Raw genomic sequence first — 22,602 nt, 5'->3', positions numbered from 1 at the left:
GGGGCCTGGAGCGAGCCCGAGGGAGGGGCGGAGAGGAGGTCCGAGCGAGGGGCCTGGAGCGAGCCCGAGGGAGGGGCGGAGAGGAGGTCCGAGGGGCCTGGAGCGAGCCCGAGGGAGGGGCGGAGAGGAGGTCCGAGCGAGGGGCCTGGAGCGAGCCCGAGGGAGGGGCTGAGAGGAGGTCCGAGCGAGGGGCTGGGAGCGAGCCCGAGGGAGGGGCGGAGAGGAGGTCCGAGCGAGGGGCCGAGAACCGATCAGAGCGGACATTTCAAAAAACGCCGAAGCCCAACGAAAAAGTACCGGAGCCCGGAAGTGACCAGTCAGTCGAGTTCCGACTCCGGATCAGACACTAGTCAGGACGAGTGGCTCACAACCGATTCAAACTTAAGGAAGGAGAAAAAGAAGGTAAACATCCGAATTAAAGAAAAACCGGCGGGAGCATTCATGATTAAGCATGTTGCAAAGGAAGAGCATCTGACCCCAATTCAGGTGGCTGTTACCTTCAAAATAAAACTAATGAAAATTGTGAGTTTCTGTTCACAGGACTGGATCATCGGACACCCCCGTAACCCATACACTCCGGTGACAAGCGTCCCGCCCGAGCCTGCGAGTTCCACGCTGACCGAATCCAGAAAACAACAAAACAGCCTCCGCAAGAGGGAGCCGCGATGCCTTTGCGTTATCTTAATTTTGCAGCTTGTCACTATAGGACAGGTAGAGTCACACCAGCCCTTTAAATGGGGTACTTGAACAGATCGAACAATCTCGAGCAATTAGTACAAAAATAACTACAGGGCCACCAGTTTTCAGTGCCATGCCTTGCCAACTAGCACCCATTGAACCCTGTTCCAAACGCAGCTGGTACAAAAATTTGTTCACCGGTTCGCCGTGGTTAACCACCCTGATATCCACCTTTGTAGGGAAATGCTGTGCTGAGAATCTGCACTGTGCTAAGAATCTGCACCACCTGCGCCTTGCTGATAATGTACTGGGGAGTGTTAGTGAGTTGTCCTTGGCCGGCTGGGAATGGGGAGCTATGTGGGAAAGAGTAGTTAGCCGTTTCGGGTAAACAACTTTGCAGAGCTGGGAAAGAGCCTATGCGGCCAGGACATAGCAACCTCCCTAGCAACCAATCGTGAGCTAAAGCTTTGCAATATGCATGAAGCTAATTAACGAATGTATAAAAGGCAGCCTGGAAAGATTAATAAACGAGTCTTGTCGATGACCATATGGTGTCGCAGTCTCCCTTTCTCCAACAAATGGTGACCCCGAACGTGATATAGCAAAGGGTTGAATCCTCCCGGACTGGAAAGAAAAAAGGAGGACGCACCACGGTGGAGAAAGTAGGAGTTGGGTTCTCGAGCAGCGGGAACGGTGCGGAATCCGACAGACAGCTGGAAACGGCTACTGTAAAGACGGCACCCCTGAAGATCACACAGGTGGTTTCAGGCCATACGTGCCACCGGAGCCTGGAGTTTGGAGAGCTGCAACGGCGCCGACGATATAATGGATAGGCAAGTGGCATATGAATTATTTACCCGTACCTTACAGCAATGTAATGTTCAGGGGATCGACTTAAAGAAAGAGTTACCAGGGTTGCTAGCATGGGGCTATGCGAAGGGTTGCTTTATTGTTCCGCATACGGTGCACGAATTATCGGAATGGCGTAAATTGGGTGATAAGTTATGGGAGGCAATATTGGATGATGATAAGACAGCAAAAAAGCTGGGGAAACAATGGAAGGTGGTGCATAACGCGCTATTACAACGGGTAGTGGAGAAAAAGGCAGCAGATCAGGCAATTGAAGCCCATAAAAAGAATTTACATTATGGAACGGACGATGAGCAGCCGCGAGCTCCAGCGGTTAGAACAGTCATAATTCCGCCTGTGGGAGCGTCTAGTGAAGGCAGTAGCCCCGAGGCGAGTGTAGCTCCCTCAGCACCCGTTCTTAATGAATGGGAAGAATCGCGGTCTCCGAACCCCTCAGCTCCGCCCGCTCTGCCCGTGCCATGCCAGTTTCCCAGGACGCCAGAATCTGCCCCAGGGGATAAGAATGATTGGGCGATGGAACTAGCAAAACAAAGAAGTAGCGCCTGGCAGAACGTGGCACAGCAAGCAATTGCTGAGGGGGATGGCGCACTCTTGCAAGCCTCTGGCCCCTTGGCGTTTCCAGCCATTTTTACTCCCATATATGACCCACAAGGCAATCCAGCTGGCCTGCAGGGTGAGTTTCACCCATTAGATTGGAAATTACTAATGCAATTGCGACAAACAGTTAGTCAATTTGGCCCTAAAAGCGAGCCCGTTAAACAAATGTTGGACTACCTGTTTGATACGCAAGTATTGTTGCCAAATGATTTACGAGGAATATCACGTCTCATGCTTACGGAGCATCAACAGTTACTCTTTGGTGCACATTGGCAGGCTCTTGTCAATGAGTCGGTGGCCACACTAAGACAGCCTGGAAATCCATTACATGGAATCACTGCAGATGAACTAATGGGGCTGGGTAATTACCTGAGGACTGAAGCGCAGGTGTTAATGGGGCCGGAGAAAGCAAGGGAAGCCATGAGATTGTTTAGAAATGCTCTAGACAGAGTGAAAGAACCAGGAGGAGTACCACCGTATATGGGCATAAAGCAAGGCAGAGAGGAGCCTCTCGGCTCGTTTGTTGACCGGGTAGCAGCAGCAATAGAAAAGGCAGGGGCTCCGAACTGGATGAAAGGGACGCTTTTAAAACAATGCGCACTGCAAAATAGTAATTCCACCATACAAAGGCTGATTGCCACATTACCTGGGGATTGGGCGATAGAGGAGTTGCTGGAGCGGGCAGCAAATATACCAGCGGGGTCTCAGGTATTATTGGTGGAGGCTATAAGAGATCTTGGGGAAGGACTGAAAAAGCAGGCGGAAGCCTCACAAACGCAGGCGTTAGCTGCTCTTGCACCTCTCCAAGCTGCTGCACTCGCATCTGGCGGCCCGCCTAAAACCTATCCCAGCGCTAAATGCTATCGCTGTGGAAAAGGAGGCCACATACGTAAAACGTGCCGAGCCACCGGGATCTGGTGTCAGACTTGCCAGTCCGATTCGCATAATTCAGCTGCCTGCCGTCGCAAGTCGGGAAACCGCCAGCAGAGCGCGTCCGGTCGCGCTATGACACAAATGACCGGAGGAAGAGCAACAGCGCCGCCTCCTGTCTCCAACCAGCAACAGCAGGGTCCCTCGGCTTGGACCTGGCAGCCGCAGTAGACGTCACCCTGTATACCGATCGACCTACCAAGATACCTACAGGAACCAGAGGACCTATAGTAATCGACGGACACACGTTCGGAGCCTTGTTGTTGGGGCGCTCCTCAGCCTCTATAATGGGACTTTTTGTGCTCCCTGGAGTAATAGATGCCGATTATACTGGAGAAATACAAATCATGGCCCACACCCCTTACCCACCACTAAAGATTGAACAAGGTCAACGTATAGCTCAGCTTGTTCCACTACCGCAAATTACTGCAGGACTTGTACCAGAAGGAATGGACTCCCGAGGTACCAAAGCCTTTGGGTCAACAGGACTTACTTTACTGACCCTGGATTTGAAAGATCGACCGAGGAGAACTGTTAAAATTACTTATAAAGGGGAAGGGATCGCTACCACTGCACTTCTTGATACCGGAGCGGACACCAGCATAGTGAGCCCTGACGCCTGGCCTAACCATTGGCCTTCATATGCATCTACACAGACAGTGACTGGGGTTGGAGGATACACCTTGGCCAGAAAAACGCCAATGGTGAGCCTACAACTTGATGAACAGCAATTAACCGTAGTGTTCTCCATCGTGCCACTCCCCCCTTCAGTGTCTTGTCTAATTGGCCGTGATGTACTGGCTCAACTAGGGGTGGTGTTAACGAATGCTCACCCTTTAGGATAACTGCCATTGCTTGGACTTTCCCATTACCACTCACATGGACCACCCAAGAACCAGTGATGGTTAAGCAATGGCCGTTAAAAAGGGAAGGTCTTGAACAAGCTCATCAGTTAGTGCAAGAACAATTTCAACAAGGACATTTAAAACTATCCACAAGCCCGTGGAATACGCCCATTTTTGTAATAAAGAAAAAGTCAGGAAAATATCGGCTGTTACACGATCTAAGAGCAGTGAATAATCAGATGGAACCAATGGGAGCCCTCCAGCCGGGCCTTCCCAATCCAGCCATGATACCAGAAAATTGGCCAATTTTGATTATTGATCTTAAGGACTGTTTTTTCACCATCAATCTGCACCCTGATGATACGAAGCGTTTTGCCTTTACGCTCCCAGCTATAAATAGAGGCGAGCCAGATAAGAGATTTGAGTGGACAGTCTTACCACAAGGGATGCGTAATTCGCCAACGCTGTGTCAACTTTATGTGGATGCTGCTTTACAGCCATTAAGAAAAATAATGCCTCATACAGTAATTTACCACTATATGGATGACATTTTGTTTTCACAAAGTGATGTCTTCACGGAAGATCAAATAGGAATAATTAAAGCCACTCTTGCGCAACATTCACTGGTAGTAGCCCCAGAAAAGATTCAACGATCACGACCTTGGAAGTACCTGGGATGGACAATTACGGAACAAAGGGTCCGACCTCAGAAATTGTTATCAAATATAACGATCTCAACCTTATATGAGGCGCAGAAGCTCTTAGGTGATCTACAATGGCTAAAGCCAGTAACAGGGATTCCAAACACCTTGCTTTACACACTACAACCCTTATTGAAGGGTACTGATCCCTGTACTCAAGTTAATGTTACCCCCGAACAGGAAAAAGCTTTACGAGACATTGGCCAGTGTATAACCACTGGTTTTGTGTCTCGGCGTCAACTTGACTGTCCAGTTAATCTTACCATTTGGCATGGCGATGAACATCTATTAGGCGCACTTACTCAGCATGGAAAGAAAACGGGGGAGGCAAAGGTGTTGGAATGGTTGTCACCACCTTTGCAAACAAGAAAAACAATAACTCAAAAAATCGAAAGTCTTGCCAAACTGATTCAAAAAGGTCGGCTTCGCATTATAGAAGTCACTGGACAAGAACCGACTACGATCTATTTGCCCATCGAGAAACCCACCTTGGACTGGTACCTGTTGAATTCTGCAGACCTTGCGGAAGCCCTCCTAGGAACAGGAGCAGAAGTAAAGACAGGAGAAATAGCACCCAAGGCGTTGCAATGGATTGGAGAATGGAGTTGGATTACCAAAACGCTCCGGGAAAAAGAGCCTATACAAAGCGCTGTAACAGCCTTTACGGATGCCGGAAAAAGATCTCGCCGAGCAGCCGTCGTATGGAAGGATAAGGAAGAGTGGAAAAAGCAGATTCTTGAGGCGACGCCTGAAGACAGTCTGCAGACACTGGAACTGTTGGCAGTGATATGGGCAGTCACATACCTAACGGGACCTTTGAACGTAGTTTCTGACTCTCTTTATGTGGTAGGAGTAGTTTCTAGAATAGAGGATGCCAGTATCAAGGAGGTCAACAACAAAAGACTATATCAGCTGTTCCTACAGTTAAAGAGGGCGTTAAGGGCAAGGGAGGAGCCCTATGCGGTTATCCATATCCGAAGCCATAAATGGGAGATAGGCCTAGGAGAAGGCAACGCCCGGGCCGACAGATTAGTAATGCCAGTAGAAAACTCGCCCCCAATTAGCAAAACAGCAATGGCCCGAGAGGCGCATAGCATGTATCACCAAAATGCAAAGGGACTAGCACGACAATTCAGTATCAGAATCGGTGAAGCTCAAACTATCGTAAGGGCGTGCCCTACTCGCAGTAATCACAATGGGGGAATAGGACTGGGATGTGGGGTGAACCCCAGAGGCCTGAAAATCAATGAGATATGGCAAATGGATGTAACACACTTTCCTAGTTTTGGCCGTCTTAAATACCTGCATATCACCATAGACACTTACAGCAAATTTATATGGGCTACCGCACAAGCGGGAGAAAAAGCTACTCGTGATAAGACATTTGTCTAGCTGTTTCGCAATCATGGGGGTCCCTGAAAAAATTAAGACAGATAATGGCCCTGCTTACATGAGCATCAGAGTCAAAAGATGGTTAAGTGCTTGGGGAGTGGAACACATTACAGGAATACCACACTCCCCTACTGGCCAAGCAATAATTGAAAGGGCACACAGAACATTGAAACAATATATACTGAAACAGGAAGATCAGCAAGACCCTCATACTAAGTTGAGTAAGGCTCTTTATGTTATCAATCATCTATGCATGTTTGGGGACGACAGAGACCCTGCAGCTATTAAACATTGCGTAAGAAATGACTGCGACAGAAACGCACCGGATGTGTGGGTTCGGTATAGGGATCCACGCACTGGTGTTTGGCAGAAGCCAGTTAAAGTTCTCTATTGGGGGAGAGGTTATCTTTGTGTTTCTACCCCCTCAGGCACAATCTGGGTACCCGCGAGATGGACTAAGGCAGCATTGCCGCCGACACCAAAGAATATAGCATCCACAGAGACGAGCCATACCCACGATTGTGATAAACAAGATCAGCTGTGCAACATTTAATTACCATAGGGATCGTGCTTATTATGATTATACTCCTTGTACCATGTATCTTTAAATGCTTGCAAAATATGCTTACGCGAATAGTCAACCAAGAATGGAATGCGAGTTTGATAGCCCAAAAAGAAAACGGGGGAAGTGTGGAGAGTATTGTGCAAACCTGGCTAATGGAGAAAGGACATAGCCAGATGGAGTTAGTGCACAGGGCCTGAGTGAGGCAGAGGTAAAGTAGAGGACAGTGTGTCCTTGAGATAGGGAAGCTACTGCAGCTACACAAAATAAGAACCAGCTAGATTGCGGTTTTAGAATGGATCTTCTCAGTTCAACCGTGCAAGAGTGTGACCCCTCGGTTGGAAGCGGTGGCTCACATGGTCTGCCGTGAGAGAACTCAGGTGCTGGCAGTCTCGGGGGGTCACAGGTACAACATGCAGTGCTTCAGAACAGAGCGGCCACCGACTTCCTCCTGCTAGCCCATGGGCACGGCTGTGAAGACTTTGAAGGAATGTGCTGTATGGACCTGCAAGACCACTCTAAGGCAATCCACCAGCAAATCCAACAGCTGATGGAACACACCCAGGAGATACAGAAAGACGTGGGCTTCTTTGGGCTGGATGGGTTAACTGATTTATTGGGTATTGGTGGGTGACTGAAATCCTCGCTTAAGACAGGACTGATGCTTTTGATTGTTATGCTTTTTGTCCTATGCTTATTCAGCTGTGCCTTCGCGTGCTTAAGGCAAATGCTATCCTTGCATACTCATAAAGCCTGGTTGTTGCAAAAGAAAAAAGGAGGACTTATAGAGGAATGGCTTGGAGATCGAGGACACCTTACAGCTCCAGGCGGTTGGTAAAACCTTGGCGTTGAAATGATCAAGAGTCCTTGAACTGCCCGTCAGCAGATCAATAGACAACGGAAGCTGCTCAGCAGGACGTCGGACTCTCGACTGGAAAGACCTTGCAGGCCAACACGGACTTGGGAATGGGTGCATGTATTAGTAAATCACGGCTAATATTACTAGTTGTTTTATTGTTTATGCCTTGTAGTTTTTGGCTGTGCTTTTGCATGTATTAGACATAAAGTATTCTCACTTACCAGCAAGGCTTGATTAGTGCAAAAGAAAAAAGGGGGAATTGTAGGGAAATGCTGTGCTGAGAATCTGCACTGTGCTAAGAATCTGCACCACCTGCGCCTTGCTGATAATGTACTGGGGAGTGTTAGTGAGTTGTCCTTGGCCGGCTGGGAATGGGGAGCTATGTGGGAAAGAGTAGTTAGCCGTTTCGGGTAAACAACTTTGCAGAGCTGGGAAAGAGCCTATGCGGCCAGGACATAGCAACCTCCCTAGCAACCAATCATGAGCTAAAGCTTTGCAATATGCATGAAGCTAATTAACGAATGTATAAAAGGCAGCCTGGAAAGATTAATAAACGAGTCTTGTCGATGACCATATGGTGTCGCAGTCTCCCTTTCTCCAACACACCTTGATAGGGCCGATCACAATGATCATGATGACGCTAATCTTTGGACCCTGTATATTGAATAAGCTCATGCCGTTTGTCAAGAATCGGCTAGAGAAGGTTAACATCATGTTAGTAGAACACCAACAACTGCTTTAAGAATATATCCACTCAGTATTACCCCCAAGTTATCCCAAAGTACACCCTATTCCTACACCCTGGTATTACCTGTCATCCCCTACCTTCTACGCGCCTTCTTCTTTGTGCCTTATATTTTATGTCAAGTTTATGATATGTAATTTTAAGATTGGTATAACTAGAAGAATAGAATAAGATAGTAATAAGAATAAGATAGTTGTATTTTAGCTAGTTTTGTTATGCATAGGGAGGGGGGAAGTTGTTGCAGATAGTTAGGGAACGGCGGCCGGAAGATATCGTGCTGTACGGAAAGATAGGGCCCCTAATAGCCAATAGTGTTTAGTCTATGGTGTAAGCAGACGGATGTGACGTTGTAAACCTAGCTATATAACACCTTGTTACCCATCAATAAACGCCATTTGCCGTCCACCACATTGGTGTCAACTAGCTGATGGCCCGAGTGGCTTGGGGGTGGTCGCCGTGCCGTCCCTGAACCAGGTCGCTGCAGCCATTTGAACTGCAACACTTAATGAATCTTTCCGATGTCATGTTTAATTACCACTGGCTGAACTCTGTAGTTCACTGTTTTTATATGCTAAAACACCACTAGATCTCATCTAAGCACTGATAGAAGAAAGGATAAGAGAGTAAGTAGCACTGTATGAATATCAAGTTAAAAGTTAAGTATGGTTTCACAGTGTATACTATTTCACAAGAGTGTTCAAATAGAGTATAATATGTATTTGCCAGGTATTAAAATACCTATGTCATATCTGTAGTCACGCATTGAATTCTGGGCTCCTCAGTACAAGATAAACATGGACCTACTGGGGCAAGTCCAGCAAAGATTCACAAAGTTGATTAAGGGACCGGAGAATCTCTTATACAAGGAGAAGCTGAGAGAGATGGGACTTTTTAGCCTCAAGAAGAAAAGGCTCAAGGGGGTTCTTATCAATGTTTATAAATATCTGATGGAAGGGCATACAGAAGACGGAATCAGACTCTTCTCAGTGGTGCCCAGTGACAGGACAAGAGGTAACAGGCACAAATTGAAGGATAGAAAATTCTGTCTGAACATCAGAAAACACTTCTTCACTGTGAGGGTGTTTGAACAGTGGAACAGGTTGCCTGAAGAGGTTGTAAAGTCTCCATTCCTGGAAATATTCAAAACCCAACCAGACATGGTCCTGGACATCCTGTTCTAAGTGACCCTGCTTGAGAAGTTGGGTTGGATTAGATGATCTCAGGATGTCCCTTCCAACCTCAACTATTCTGTGATTCTGTATTTCTATCTTCTGCACATTAGAAATGGAATAGGAATTTCTGGAAGTGAGTGGCAGCTATTTAAGTGGTTGTAAAATGAGGTAGGTGTTTTACTGAAAGAGGAAACATTATGGTCATCTAATCATGCCAAAGTCACAATGTATTCCTGAAAACAAGAATTGCTTATTTTTCTAGCTGACACGGCCTTTAAAAGAAAGAGTAGATTCCTAGATTTCTTACAGATGTACCTATATTGATTCAGGTATTAATCAGCATAATACAAGGTGCATGAAGAAGCAGAAAACAGAGGCAGGAAAGTAGTGATTGGTCAGATTTTACTCAGTCTCGGTTATTGTTAGAGAGCTTAAGAGGACAGAATTTCATTTCAGTGAGGGAAGGGATGTTACTGCCACTTTTTATTTCCTGGCTTTGAGAGACCTGAATTTAGCTACCTTGCACATTTTTAAAGGGTATAGATTATTCTAGGCTATCTCTTCTATGTGAAAAAAATTGGGGAAGAATTTACAAGTAAAAGCATGAAAATTGAGTATTGTTCTTCATTGAAGTTAGTTGCTGTGTGTCATTATTTTCAAGGTCTCGACTGAAGAAAGACTATGATGACTTTCAAAGACAGATAGACCATGGTAAATTTACCAGAGAATTATGGAATAATGACAAAAGTGAGGGTGATGCTGACCCTTTTAAAGTAATAAGCAGTAAATCTTCAGAGTCTGCAGAACATGAGGATGTTTCTGATCACCCAGACTTTGGTAAGTATTTACTGAAATTTAATAGTCTGGACTGATTTAAGGGTCTACCTTTTTTTTTTTTTTTTACACAAGTTTCTGTCATATATTTTACTTTAATTATAGTGCAAGTATACTGAGTTGATTGTGATGCAATTTTGATAGATGGTAGACCAGGAGAAGGGGGCAGAGATGACCTAGATGAGAAATCTGATTTTATGTATTAGTAAGTTTTTGTCATTTTTTGTGCTTAATTATTTCTGTGCTAAAATAGTAGGCCTGCTCAGAATAATTTACATTAAATTGTCTGTAGCTTAAGGTATTTTTTTAAAAAAGTAAAATTCAGTACAGATGATTAATGCTGTCATCACCTTAGAATCTGTTCCTGATAGTTGTCATGACAAATAATTATAAATTAGCACTTTGCCTTTATCTAAATGGTGATAAACTGTCATATGGATGTATCAATTGCAATCTTGTAAAATACTTACAGTTTTTATTTTGCTATTTTTGCAGGTGAAATGAAACTGATAGAGGTGGTTTTATCAGCAGGAAAAGGCAGACCTCTAAATAAAAAAAGGACTTCTAAAGAAATACATAAGACACTGACCAAATCTTTCAAACGACAATCCAAGCAGAACAGTTGTCTGGATGATAGCACAGATGAACTGTGACCGAGGAAGAAAGCTAAGTTGAGCACAACTGAAGCTCTAGTCCAGAGTTCAGAGAGAGGCATGCAGACAGACAGTTGTTTAACTGAGCTGAAACAACATGAACAAGCAGCTCCAGAATCATTTTCCCTGTCAGATCCTGCAACATCAATATCAAATTTTCTGATAGGGACCAAACCCATCCAGGCCTTGCTTGCCAAGAGTATTGGAAACAAATTGACCTTAACAAATCAACTGCCACCTACCCTAGGCATAAATACTTCTGAAAAAACGGTTATATCACCCATGGAATCACTGCCAGTAAAACCAGCATTGCCTTGCCAGACCAGTTCAAGGAGTCCTTTACAAACAGCATACAAAATGCCAGGTAGCCATTATGTACCAATAGACCTTCACAATAGCTCAGTGAAAATTGAAATGCAACATGTGATTGACCCTAAAACTGGAGAAAAAGTCATGCAACTTAAGGATTTTCTTATTCAGCAAAACGAAGGAAAAATTATATCCCTTCAGGACATTAAATCACTGAAACAAAAGTCTCCTGAACTGCACTGTACAACTTTCTCACAAGCAGCAATTGTCAATGTTTCTTTAACACCTGTCCTGGTAACACCAACTGCACATGCTACCAATCAACTGCCTAGTACAATTTTTAACAAGAATATTATGCATCTGTCACAGCTAACTAGTCCTGTGAACAGACTGCATCCACTGCATTCTATAACCTCAACAAGTAACTTATTGTCATCATCAATTACAATGAGCCACTTTAAAACTGGCAAAACCAAGAGTGCAGTTTCAGCTACTACATTTCCTATATCTTTGGCTTTACCCACTGTTTCTACAGCTACTCAGGCTATTACATCAGCAAGAACATTAAGTGGATCCACAAATTCATTTCTAAAGGAGAAGACAAAAAGAGGATAGGCTTTACTTTATGTTTATCAAGCAGTGGTAGTTTGGTTCCAGTATGTTCAAGTTTTGTATCATTGAATGAATCCATAGGTATCGTAACGAAAGCTGTAACTGCTTTTACAGTAACAGCAGCAAATGCATGTTTGGAATCTGTTTCAGTAACATCAAAGGAGACTTCTGTTGGGATACAACCTACCATCTTGATTGGTGGAAACAACACTTCAAGAATAAGGCCAGTTTTAGCTAAGCAACAGTGTACATCGAATATTGGAAATACTGTGGGTATATCAACTGTAGAAACAAGACATGCTTCATCTGTGTTAATTTCCACTACACAAACAACGTCTCCTCAAAAGTTATCATCCATTTTAGAATTTCCAGCTGTTAGCCTGCCTGGATCTATAGCCACCTCCCCCAAAGTGATACATACAGTTCCTCACTTCACAGCAGTTCCAGCTCTCCCCTCACTTCTAAAAGACCAGCCACACACATTGCTTCAGTTTCAGTCACCAGGAACATCAGCTACTGTGATAACTAATGCAGATAATCACAAACCTCAAAATGTATTGTCATCTACTTCACAAAATACAGGTAAAGTCATTAGTTTTCCCAACTTTTCTTCAATACAATGTCATCAGATGTCTCCCAATATAGTGAAACAAAGTCATACTTACACTTGTTCTTCTGCTATTCAGATGGATACACCTTTACTCACTGTAAAAAGCCAGGCAGGAGATCAATTGAATGAACCTTGCATGCAACAGAAAATAATTATTAACATTTGTATGCCTTTGGCACCTGGAACTGAGATAATGATTAATGGTACCCATTTTATTGTTCCACCACAAGGCCTTGGACCTGGCAGCCATGTTCTCTCTTCTAGCGCAAAGCAGAATCCTCTTCCTTTAGCTATTAACCATGGTCAAGGGGCTCAAGGTGTACCAATTGTTAATCCTATACCCCTGAATATTACGCTAGCATCAACTAATTCATTAAGTTGGCAAATGTCAAAACAACCTTTGATAAGCTCTACAAGAATTGTGAACTCTTCTGGATCTGCAAATGCTTTGCCCACTGTACACGCAGTGCCCCATATATTGAATACTCATGCTAGTGCGTGTGCTTCACCGTCAACAACACAGTCTGTGTCTTCAGTGATAAAACCTCCAGCTAATGTTTTAGTTGCAACTTCTTTGATTTCTGCTATGCACCCTGGGAACTGTCAGTTATCAAGTAACACTTCAGTGTTTGACTTAGATTCATCTATCAAAAAACTGTTGGTCAGTCCGGAGGGAGCCATTTTGAATGCTATCAATACTTCAGCATCAAAAGTTTGGTCACTACCTCCTGTTGTTGTGTCCACAAACAGGAATCCTATTACTGTCTTTCCTCCTTTTCAATCATCTTGCCTAGATAAACCTGACAAAGCTGCATCCTGAATTTAGAGCAAATGAGTCACTTACTTTGAAATGTTGGGGACTTTGAAAGTGGTTGTTATAAGGTAAATCCTTTCTTATTTTGTTTAAATCATAGCTGATTTCTTAGAAAATTATTTTGTTAGGTCTTTTCTGTTTACCTGTGGGGCTTGAGGAGGAACAATATATTCAGTTTCAGTCAGAGGTATGCTTTCAGAGGATTAATAAAATGGTCAGAAATGACCAAACAATTAATATATGTGGAAAAAAATAGTTTGAAGAAATGTAGCCTTTTGAATATGTTCTATCTTACAATGTATACTCTGTAGCAGTGGTCTTTATAATAGCATGTGTCTCCTCTTTTTATTTGTCTTTTTTATTGTTTCTGTAAAATAGAAATGTGCTATAAAAATTCAGTCTATGGTATAAAATTACATAGAGTCCTGAATTCCAAACAATCTTGTGACAGATGTGTTCCTTCCCCAGCTCAACCTGACTTCTCACAGGTAGCCCTGTTCAGGTGTTAACTACCACATAATCTGATGCTGGTAGTTGCCTCCCTGATTTCTTCCCCCACCCAGAGATGGCTCCATCCTGATGGGGAGATAAGGCTAACTGTGAGTACACCAGCCAACAGTCATTTCTGAATTGAAAGAATGACTATAAGTCAATCATCTTATCACATAAATACGGGGACAGCCCGAGAGCCCATTGAGCTCTCCTTGCATGGCAGCGGGCTGCACGCCAGGATCTCCCCTTGAGCAGGGACGCCTCTCAAGGATACTCCTCGAGGTTAAGAGATCCTTCCCACTACAGATTCGTGGTAAGTGACTAGGGCGCGCCTTTCTCTTTCTGAACTTGTAAACTTTACTTTGTAACTGTGCACAAATCCCTTAGACATAAACCATTGACCAGGTCTGGGACTAGGACTGGATCCAGCCGCGCCCAGACTCCTCTCAGAAGGAGTTTGGAAAGCAAGGGGGTCCAATCTGAACCTCGTGACCCAACGGGAGGGTGTCCTTGATAATTCTGTGTGTATCTTGAACCTCCATGCAGTAAATAAGAAGTGACCTTGCCATAGAATCTCGTGAAACCATTGTCATTATTGATAAAACCTATTCCTATTTCTTTCCCACGAGTGAAGTGCATTGTGTCACTCACCTCCACCACCACTCATTCCGTGACAAATCTGTACTAAACTATATATACAAAGAACTAAACTATATATACAAAGAACTATGTTGGTTTTATTCATGTTTTTTTAACCCAGTGTATAGGGAGGTTAAAATATTTTAGTAATTTTAGACCACTGTACTGTTCAGCAGCAATGCAGGAGAATCTACATGTAATAAACCAAGGTGCTATACTGCTTTGTGTTAGTAATTGTTTAAAGTGTGTACATATGTTGCATTGTGGCAGAAAAAAAAATATATATGCACATCTTTCCATTTAATGCTGAAGCATCTCACCATGACTGGGTGGCTCTCTGAAGTACCTGTATACTAATGCATGCAGCATAGGGAACAAACAGGAGGAATTTAGGGTCTGTGTGCAGTTACAGGATTACAATCTCATTGGGATCATGGAGACATGGTGGGATAGCTCACATGACTGGAATGCTGCAATGGATGGACACAGGCTCTATAGGAAGTATAGTCCATAAAGATGAGGAGGAGCAGTTGCCCTTTATGTGAGAGAGCAGTGGGAATGCATGGAGCTCTGCCTGGGGACAGCTGAGTGGCCAGTTGAGAGTTTATGGGTTGGGATTAGAGGGACAATCCATGTGGGTGATGTTGTGGTGGGTGTCTGCTATAGACCACCTGATCGGGAAGGAGAGGTAGATGAGGTCTTCAGAAAACTGGAACAAGACTGACATTCACAGGCCCTGGCCCTCATGGCGGGACTTGAATCAAGTCAACGTCTGCTGGAAGGACAACACAACAGGGCACAAGCAATCCAGGAGATTGCTGGAGTGCATTGATGATTGCTGCCTGACACAAGTGATTGCGGAGTCCATGAGGGGAAGCACTGTGCTGGACTTGATACTAGCAAAAAAAAAAAAAAAAAAAAAAACAGAACTGTTCAGGGACGTGAAGTTTGGGGACAGCCTTGGCTGCAGTGACCATGAGATGGTGGAGTTCAGGATCCAGAGAGGAAGGAACAAGGCAAATAGCAGGATCACTGCCCTGGCCTTGAGACCCTTCTTTTCTCTTTGCTCTTTATTTCATCTTTTCTAGTAATTGCTAATGTTCTAAAGTTGCTTTGACTGGTAATAGTTATTGAGCTACCATTCTCACAGAACTTTATAACCTAAGATCTCATTCCTGCTAATGATAATAACAACTTTGGAGACTATCCCTGTATTCTCTCTCCCTGCCACCCCCATAAGCCCGCAGAAGGGCTTATGGGCTAAAAGCTTGTCTAATTTTTCCAGCTCTGATAGGCTAAGTAAGAAATATTATTCTTGACCACCAGAAAAAAAAAAGTGTACCAACGAGAATTAAGGAAGACAACATTACTTTTTTCTTTCAATTATATTACTGCAAAAAAGCATTAAAAACTATTCTTTGTAGTAGGTTTTTCACTCCCAAAACTCTGATGCTAGAAAAGCTGAAAAACAATTGTCTATGGAATTTCTGCATAGAGAGGACAGCTGTCAAAGTCCTGCAGACATCTAGCATTGTTGTACATTTTCTGGGAAACCACAACACTTATTATTGTGCAACCTTCTCTTACTCTAGACTGTGATTATAAAAAGATTTCACAGATCTAGAGGATGAATCCTGTTTCTCCATAGTATAAAAATATTGCAATGAAAATGCAAATGCTTTATTTTATAACCCACTCACTTTCCTCAAAGATGGACTTAACAGCCTGCTTTATAGAATGAAGATTGTTTACAGATTTCTATTTCTTGGATATGCTTAAAAACTTTTACAAACAATTGTCCTTCTAGCTATTTATTTCACAGAATCACAGAATCACAGAATCACAGAATGGTTAAGGTAGGGAGGGACCTCTAGAGATCATCTAGTCCAACCCCCCTGCTCCAGCAGGGACACCCAGAGCACGTGACACAGAGTCGCATCTAGGCGGGTTTGGAAGATCTCCAGAGAAGGAGGCTCCACAACCTCTCTGGGCAGCCTGGTCCAGGGCTCTGTCACCCTCACAGGAAATAAGTTCTTCCTCACATGGAGGTGGAACTGCCTGTGTTCCAATTTGTACCCACTAACCATTCTTCTGTCACTGGCCACCACCGAGAAATAGTTTGGCCCCATCCTCTTTACATTCTCCCATCAGGTATTTCTGCATGTTGATCAGATCCCCTCTCAGCCTTCTCTTCTCCAGGCTAAACAGGCCCAGCTCACTTAGTCTTTCCTCATACGTTAGATGCTCCAGTCCCTTAATCATCTTCATCACTCTACGCTGGACCCTCTCTAGAAGCTCCATGTCTCTCTTGTAGTGGGGAGCCCAGAACCACACACATTAATCCAGGTGTGGCCTGGAATGAACCAGTAAAGGCTGGGGGTTGACCTTCTGGAAAGCAGCTCTGCAGAGAAGGACCAAGGGGGCTCCTGGTGGACTACAGACTGACCGTGAGCCAGCAATGTGTGCTTGTGGCCAAGAAGGCCAATGGTATACTGGGCTGCATTAGGTAGTGTTGCCAGAAGTTTGAGGGAAGAGATCCTCCCCTTCTCCTCAGCCCTGCTGAGGCCACATCTGGTGTGCTGTGTCCAGTTCTGGGCTCCGTACAAGGGAGACACGGAGCTACTGGAGAGAATCAAGCATAGGGCTACAAAGATGATTAGTATCTGGAGCGTCTGTTTTATGAGAAAGCGCTGAAAGAGCTAGGCCTGTTTAGACTAAAGAAGAGAATACTGATGGAGGATCTTATTAGTGTATACGGATACCTTAAGGAAGGCTGTCGAGGATGGGACCAGACTCTTTTCATCAGTGGCCACCAATAGGATCAGAAGCAATGGCCACAAACTAAAACACGGGAACTTCTGGTTGAATTTGAGGAAAAACTTCTTGACTGTGAGGGTAACAGAGCACTGCAAAAGGTTACCAAGAGAGGTTGTGGAGTCTCCTTCAGAGATATTCAAAACCTGCCTGGAAGCAATCCTGTGCCACATGCTCTAGGTGTCCCTGCTTGAGCAAGGGATTTGGACTAGATGATCTCCAAAGGTCCCTTCTAACCTCAAATCATTCTGTGATTCCATGAAAAGCAAAAATTACACCTGGTCTATTAACATATGAGAGAGAAGAAACCAAGATTAAGACTAGTGTTTAGATGTGGAGTATGAAAGTTCAAAACAGTTTGAGGATTTTTCATATGCAATAATAGTGACAGCTCAATTAGTCTCTCTCTCTCTCTCTTTCTCATGCTTCTGTCTTTATGTAAAAAAAAATGTCCGGGAACGTTACCTACAATTTTCTATTCAGTTTCTCTTTGCATCCCATGTCACATAGTCTTGTTAGTAACATCAGCCTTGATGCCTGTTTGTTTTTTCCATAATAATTTCCTGACTTTTTCCCATGCTAATGCTGCTTATGCAATCTTAAGACAATTTATATTCAGGATACCTGTGATGTGTCAGTAAACACACATCGTGAAAACAAAGTACTTAGATTCGGATATTTTGATAAACATTCCCTTAAATTAATTTTTGTGTGACTTTGCAATACTTTATCCTGACATACTATATTTGTTTTATAACACTCCTAGAAAGTTTCTGGTCAGCAATTAAGACAGTGTGTGATGAGAGCCAGCAGCTCCAGAAGAGGGGAGAAATGACCATGGGTAAGTCCACAATAAAGGCTTGAAGAATGCAGGAGGCATTTTTCCATGGGTTTTCTTACCTTTCAAATAAAAAGCACAGATGACTGCTAGGAGAGTTTGCAGACTGTGTGTGTTGTTGTCGCAGGATGACATTTTAGGGTTGTGTAGATTATTATTTCCTATATATGTTCCTTTCCTACATATATTTGTTTATACCTACATTTTAGAGACTCAGGACATTGGTTGGGAGAGTCCCTTGGGAGACAGTCCTGAAGAGCAAAGGGGTCCAGGAAGGTTGAACTTTCCTCAAGAAGGAAATCTTAAAGGTACAGGAGTATCATTGAATCATAGAATGCTTAAGGTTGGAAGGGACCTCTAGAGGTCATATAGTCCAACCCCCCTGCATACGCAGGGTCACCTAGAGCACGTGGCACAGGACTGCATCCAAGTGGGTTTTGAAGATCTCCAGAGAAGGAGACTCCACAACCTCTCTGGGCAGCCTGTTCCAGGGCTCTGGCACCCTCACTGCCAAGAAATTTTTCCTTAAGTTCCTGTGGAAATTTGATGCTTCAGTTTGTGGCCATTACCTCTAGTTCTGTCGGTGGCCACCACTGAAAAGAGGCCAGCACCATCCTCTGCACTCCCTCCCTTGAGGTACTTATAGACACTGATCAGGTCCCCTCTCAGCCTTCTCTTCTCCAGGCTGAACAGGCTCAGCTCCCTCAGTCTCTCCTCATAGGGCAGATGCTCCAGGCCCCTGATCATCCTCGTAGCCCTGTGCTGGACTCTCTCCAGCAGCTCCACATCCCTCCTGTACTGGAGAGCCCAGAACTGGACACAGTACTCCAGATGTGGCCTCACCAGTGCTGAGTAGAGGGGCAGGATCACCTCCCTCGACCTGCTGGAGACGCTCTTCTTAACGCACCTGAGGATCCCATTGGCCTTCTTGGCCACGAGGGCAGACTGCTGCCTCATGGTCACCTTGTTGTCCACCATGACGCCCAGGTCTTTCTCTGCAGAGCTGCTCTCCAGAAGGTCGGTCCCCAGCCTGTACTGGTGTCTGGGGTTATTCCTCCCCAGGTGCAGGACCTTGCACTTGGCCTTGTTGAATTTCATGAGATTTTTCACCGCCCAGTTGTCCAGTCTGTCCAGGTCCCTCTGGATGGCAGCACAGCCCTCTGGGGTATCAGCTACTCCTCCCAGTTTTGTATCATCAGCAAACTTGCTGAGGGAGCACTCCATGCCTTCATCCAGGTCATTGATGAATAAATTGAACAGGACTGGACCGAGGACTGACCCCTTGGGGACACTGCTAGCTACAGGCTTCTAGCTAGACTCTGCACTGCTGATCACCACCCTCTGAGCTCTGCCATCCAGCCAATTCCTAATCCACCTCACTGTCCACTCATCTATCCCACACTTCTGGAGCTTGCCCAGGAGGATGTTGTGAGGGACAATGTCAAAAGCCTTGGTGAAGTCGAGATAGACGACATCCACCGCTCTCCCCTCATCTATCCAGCTGGTCATTCCATCATAGAAGGCTATCAGGTGAGTCAAGCATGATTTCCCCTTGGTGAATCCATGCTGACTACTCTTGAGCACCTTCTTGTCCTCCGCATGCCTGGAGACAACGGCCAGGATGAGCTGTTCCGTCACTTTTCCAGGGACGGAGGTGAGGCTGACTGGCCTGTAGCTGCCTGGGTCCTCCTTCTTGCCTTTTTTGAAGACTGGCGTGACATTGGCCTTCTTCCAGTCCTCCAGCACCTCCCCCGTTCTCCAGGATCTTTCAAAGATGATGGAGAGCGGCTTAGCTATGACCTCTGCCAGCTCCCGCAGCACTCTGGGGTGCATCCCATCAGGGCCCATGGATTTGTGGGTATCGAGGTTCCTTAGGTGCTCTCTGACCCAATCTTCCTCTACCCAGGGCAAGTCTTCCTCTCTGCAGGCTTCTTCTCTTGTCCCTAGGGCCTGGGACTCTAAAGGGCTGCCCTTGGTAAACACCGAAGCAAAGAAGGCATTCAGCAACTCTGCTTTTTCTGTGTTATTCGTAACCAGGGTACCCATCCCGTTCACCAGCGGACCCACGTTTTCCCTGATCTTCCTTTTGCTGTCAATATATTTGAAGAAGTTTTTCTTGTTATTTTTAATGTCCCTTGCCAGCTTGCCTTCCAGACGTGCCTTAGCTTTCCTTGTCGCATCTCTGCATTCCCTGACTACATTCCTGTATTTCTCCCAGGGGGCCTGTCCTTTTTTCCACATTCTATATACCGCCGCCTTCTGCTTGAGCATTGCCACAAGCTCCTTGCTCATCCACGCAGGTCTCCTGCCCCCACTGCCTGACTTCTTACACACAGGGATGCGCTGTTGCTGGGTGTGGAGGAAGTGCTGCTTGAAAACTAACCAGCTCTCTTGGGCCCCCCCTTCCTTCTAGGGCTCTAGCCCATGGGATTCTTCTGAGAAGGTTTCTGAAGAGGCCAAAGTTGGCCCTCCTGAAGTCCATGGGTGTAAGGCTACTTACAGCCCTGCCTCCTCCTCGTTGCATCCTGAACTCCACCAACTCATGGTCACTGCAGCCGAGGCTACCCCCCACCTTAACATCTCCTACAAGTCCCTCTCTATTTGTTAGCACGAGGTCCAGTAGCCCACCTCTCCTCGTCGGCTCCTCCACAACCTGCATCAAAAAGTTATCATCAACGCACTGCAGAAACCTCCAGGACTGCTTGTGCCTGGCTGTGTTGTCCTTCTAGTTGATGTCGGGGTGGTTGAAGTCCCCCATGAGAACCAGGGCCTGTGACTGTGAGGCAACATCCAGCTGACTATAGAAGGCCTCATCAACTTCCTCGTCCTGGTCAGGTGGCCTGTAGCAGACACCCACCACAGTGTCTCCCCCATTACCGTGCCCTTTAACCCTTACCCACAAACTCTCGTCTCGCTCATCATGCACTCCCAGGTTGAGCTCCATGCATTCCAGTTGCTCTCTCACATAAAGAGCAACTCCACCACCTCGCCTTCCCAGCCTGTCCTTCCTAAAGAGCACATAGCCTTCCATGGCAGCACTCCAGTCGTGTGAGCTATCCCACCATGTCTCTGTGATTCCAATGAGATCATGACACTGGGACCGCACGCAGAGCTCCAGTTTGTCCTGTTTATTCCCCATGCTGCAGCAGAGTAGGCTGAACCCACGTGCCAAAAGACAAGCCGTCGGGGAAGAAGACCAGCTTGATTGAATAGGAAACTATTGCTGAGACTCTGGGAAAAAAAAGAGAATTTGCCACCCTTGGAAGAAGGGGCAGGCAACTTGGGAAGAGTACAAGGACATCGCTAGGGTATGTAGACAGGAAATTAGAAAGGTGAAAGCTCGGATGGAACTCAATCTGGCCACTGCTCTAAAAGACAACAAAAAATTAACAACAAATACATTAACAAGAAGAGAAGGGCCAAGGAGAATCTCCATCCTTTATTGGATGTGATGGAGAACATTGTCGCCAAGGATGAGAATAAGGCTGAGGTACATTTGGAGTACGCTGGCCAGTTCTTGGAGTACTATGTCCAGTTCTGGGCCCCCCAGTACAAGAGGGATGTGGAGCTTCTGGAGAAAGTCCAGCACAGGGCTACGACGATGATCAGGGGCCTGGAACATCTGCCCTATGAGGAGAGACTGAGGGAGCTGGGCCTGTTCAGCCTGAAGAAGAGAAGGCTGAGAGGAGACCTGATCAGTGTATATAAATACCTCAAGGGAGGGAGTGCAGAGGATGGGGCTGGCCTCTTTTTAGTAGTGGTCACCGGTAGTACTAGAGGTAATGGCCACAAACTGAAACACCAAAAGTTCCACAGGAACTTAAGGAAAGAATTCTTGACAGTGAGGGTGACAGAGCACTGGAACAGGATGCCCAGAGAGGTTGTGGAACCTCCCTCTCCGGAGATCTTCCAAACCCGCTTGGATGCAATCCTGTACCACGTGCTCTAGGCGACCCTGCGTGTGCAGGGGGGTTGGACTAGATGACCTCTAGAGGTCCTTTCCAACTTTAACAATTCTATGATCCCTCTTGTACTGCGGGGCCCAGAACTGGACACAGTACTCCAGATGTGGCCTTGCCACATCTGAGAGATGCAGCAAGATTATAGTTACCACCACCACCACCAGTCCAGCTAAGTGCTGTTGGCTCCGCTTCGGTGCAGTTACAGGTTCCTCAGTGCGTCGGTGCAGGTGATGATCCACACCCCTGGTGGGGCGGGAATACATGCTCCTTTTATGTCTCTGTTCTTGAAGAGTCCACCCACTTTCTGCATGCTCTGGTGCTCCTCTTCACCCGAGTGCAAGCGTCGCTCTGTAGACACTGCTGAGCATTGTTTGGGTCTCGTGCTGATGGAGATAAAACACCTGGAGCTGATACCACAGTCCTCCCAGAAGCAGGATGCCAAGACCAAGAAGTTGTAAATTGTATGGAGATAAAATATCCCAGTCCTCCCAGAGACAGGATGCCAAGGCGTAAATTGTATAGAGATAAGACACCTCGAGCTGATAGATGGGATGCCTAGGTGAAGAAGTCCTAAACAGTGTGGCAACAATATCAAGACAAATGCAATCCAAAACAGTCTCTTACAGGGTCCTGAACTTCGGTCACAGCAACCCTGTGCAATACTACAGGCTTGG

The 22,602-nt window shown here is 45.5% G+C and overlaps 1 protein-coding gene and 1 pseudogene across 2 annotated transcripts in view; both read left to right on the top strand.

Moving 5' to 3' along the window:
• Window positions 1-14,548, top strand: part of LOC104576646 (putative bromodomain-containing protein 10) — a 39,828-nt pseudogene extending 25,280 nt beyond the window's left edge. Inside the window, exons 7-10 of the transcript XR_015913653.1 lie at window positions 10,013-10,188; window positions 10,681-11,630; window positions 11,708-13,627; window positions 14,379-14,548. The product of XR_015913653.1 is annotated as a putative bromodomain-containing protein 10 (transcript). The remainder of the gene's footprint in view (window positions 1-10,012; window positions 10,189-10,680; window positions 11,631-11,707; window positions 13,628-14,378) is intronic.
• On the top strand, window positions 1,504-3,246 carry LOC148593689 (endogenous retrovirus group K member 21 Gag polyprotein-like). The gene has a single exon (XM_088529875.1). It carries the CDS (start codon window positions 1,504-1,506, stop codon window positions 3,244-3,246), a length of 1,743 nt encoding a protein of 580 aa, XP_088386001.1.
• Window positions 14,549-22,602: the final 8,054 nt, after the last annotated feature.

This window comes from Tinamus guttatus, unplaced genomic scaffold (genome assembly GCF_059628265.1).
Source record: "Tinamus guttatus ecotype Peru unplaced genomic scaffold, ASM5962826v1 Tinamus_guttatus_pri_ptg000354l, whole genome shotgun sequence".
In the NCBI taxonomy this organism is placed as follows: Eukaryota; Metazoa; Chordata; class Aves; order Tinamiformes; family Tinamidae; genus Tinamus; species Tinamus guttatus.
Note: the sequence above shows the minus strand (reverse complement) of the source record. Positions and strands in the feature narration are given on the sequence as shown.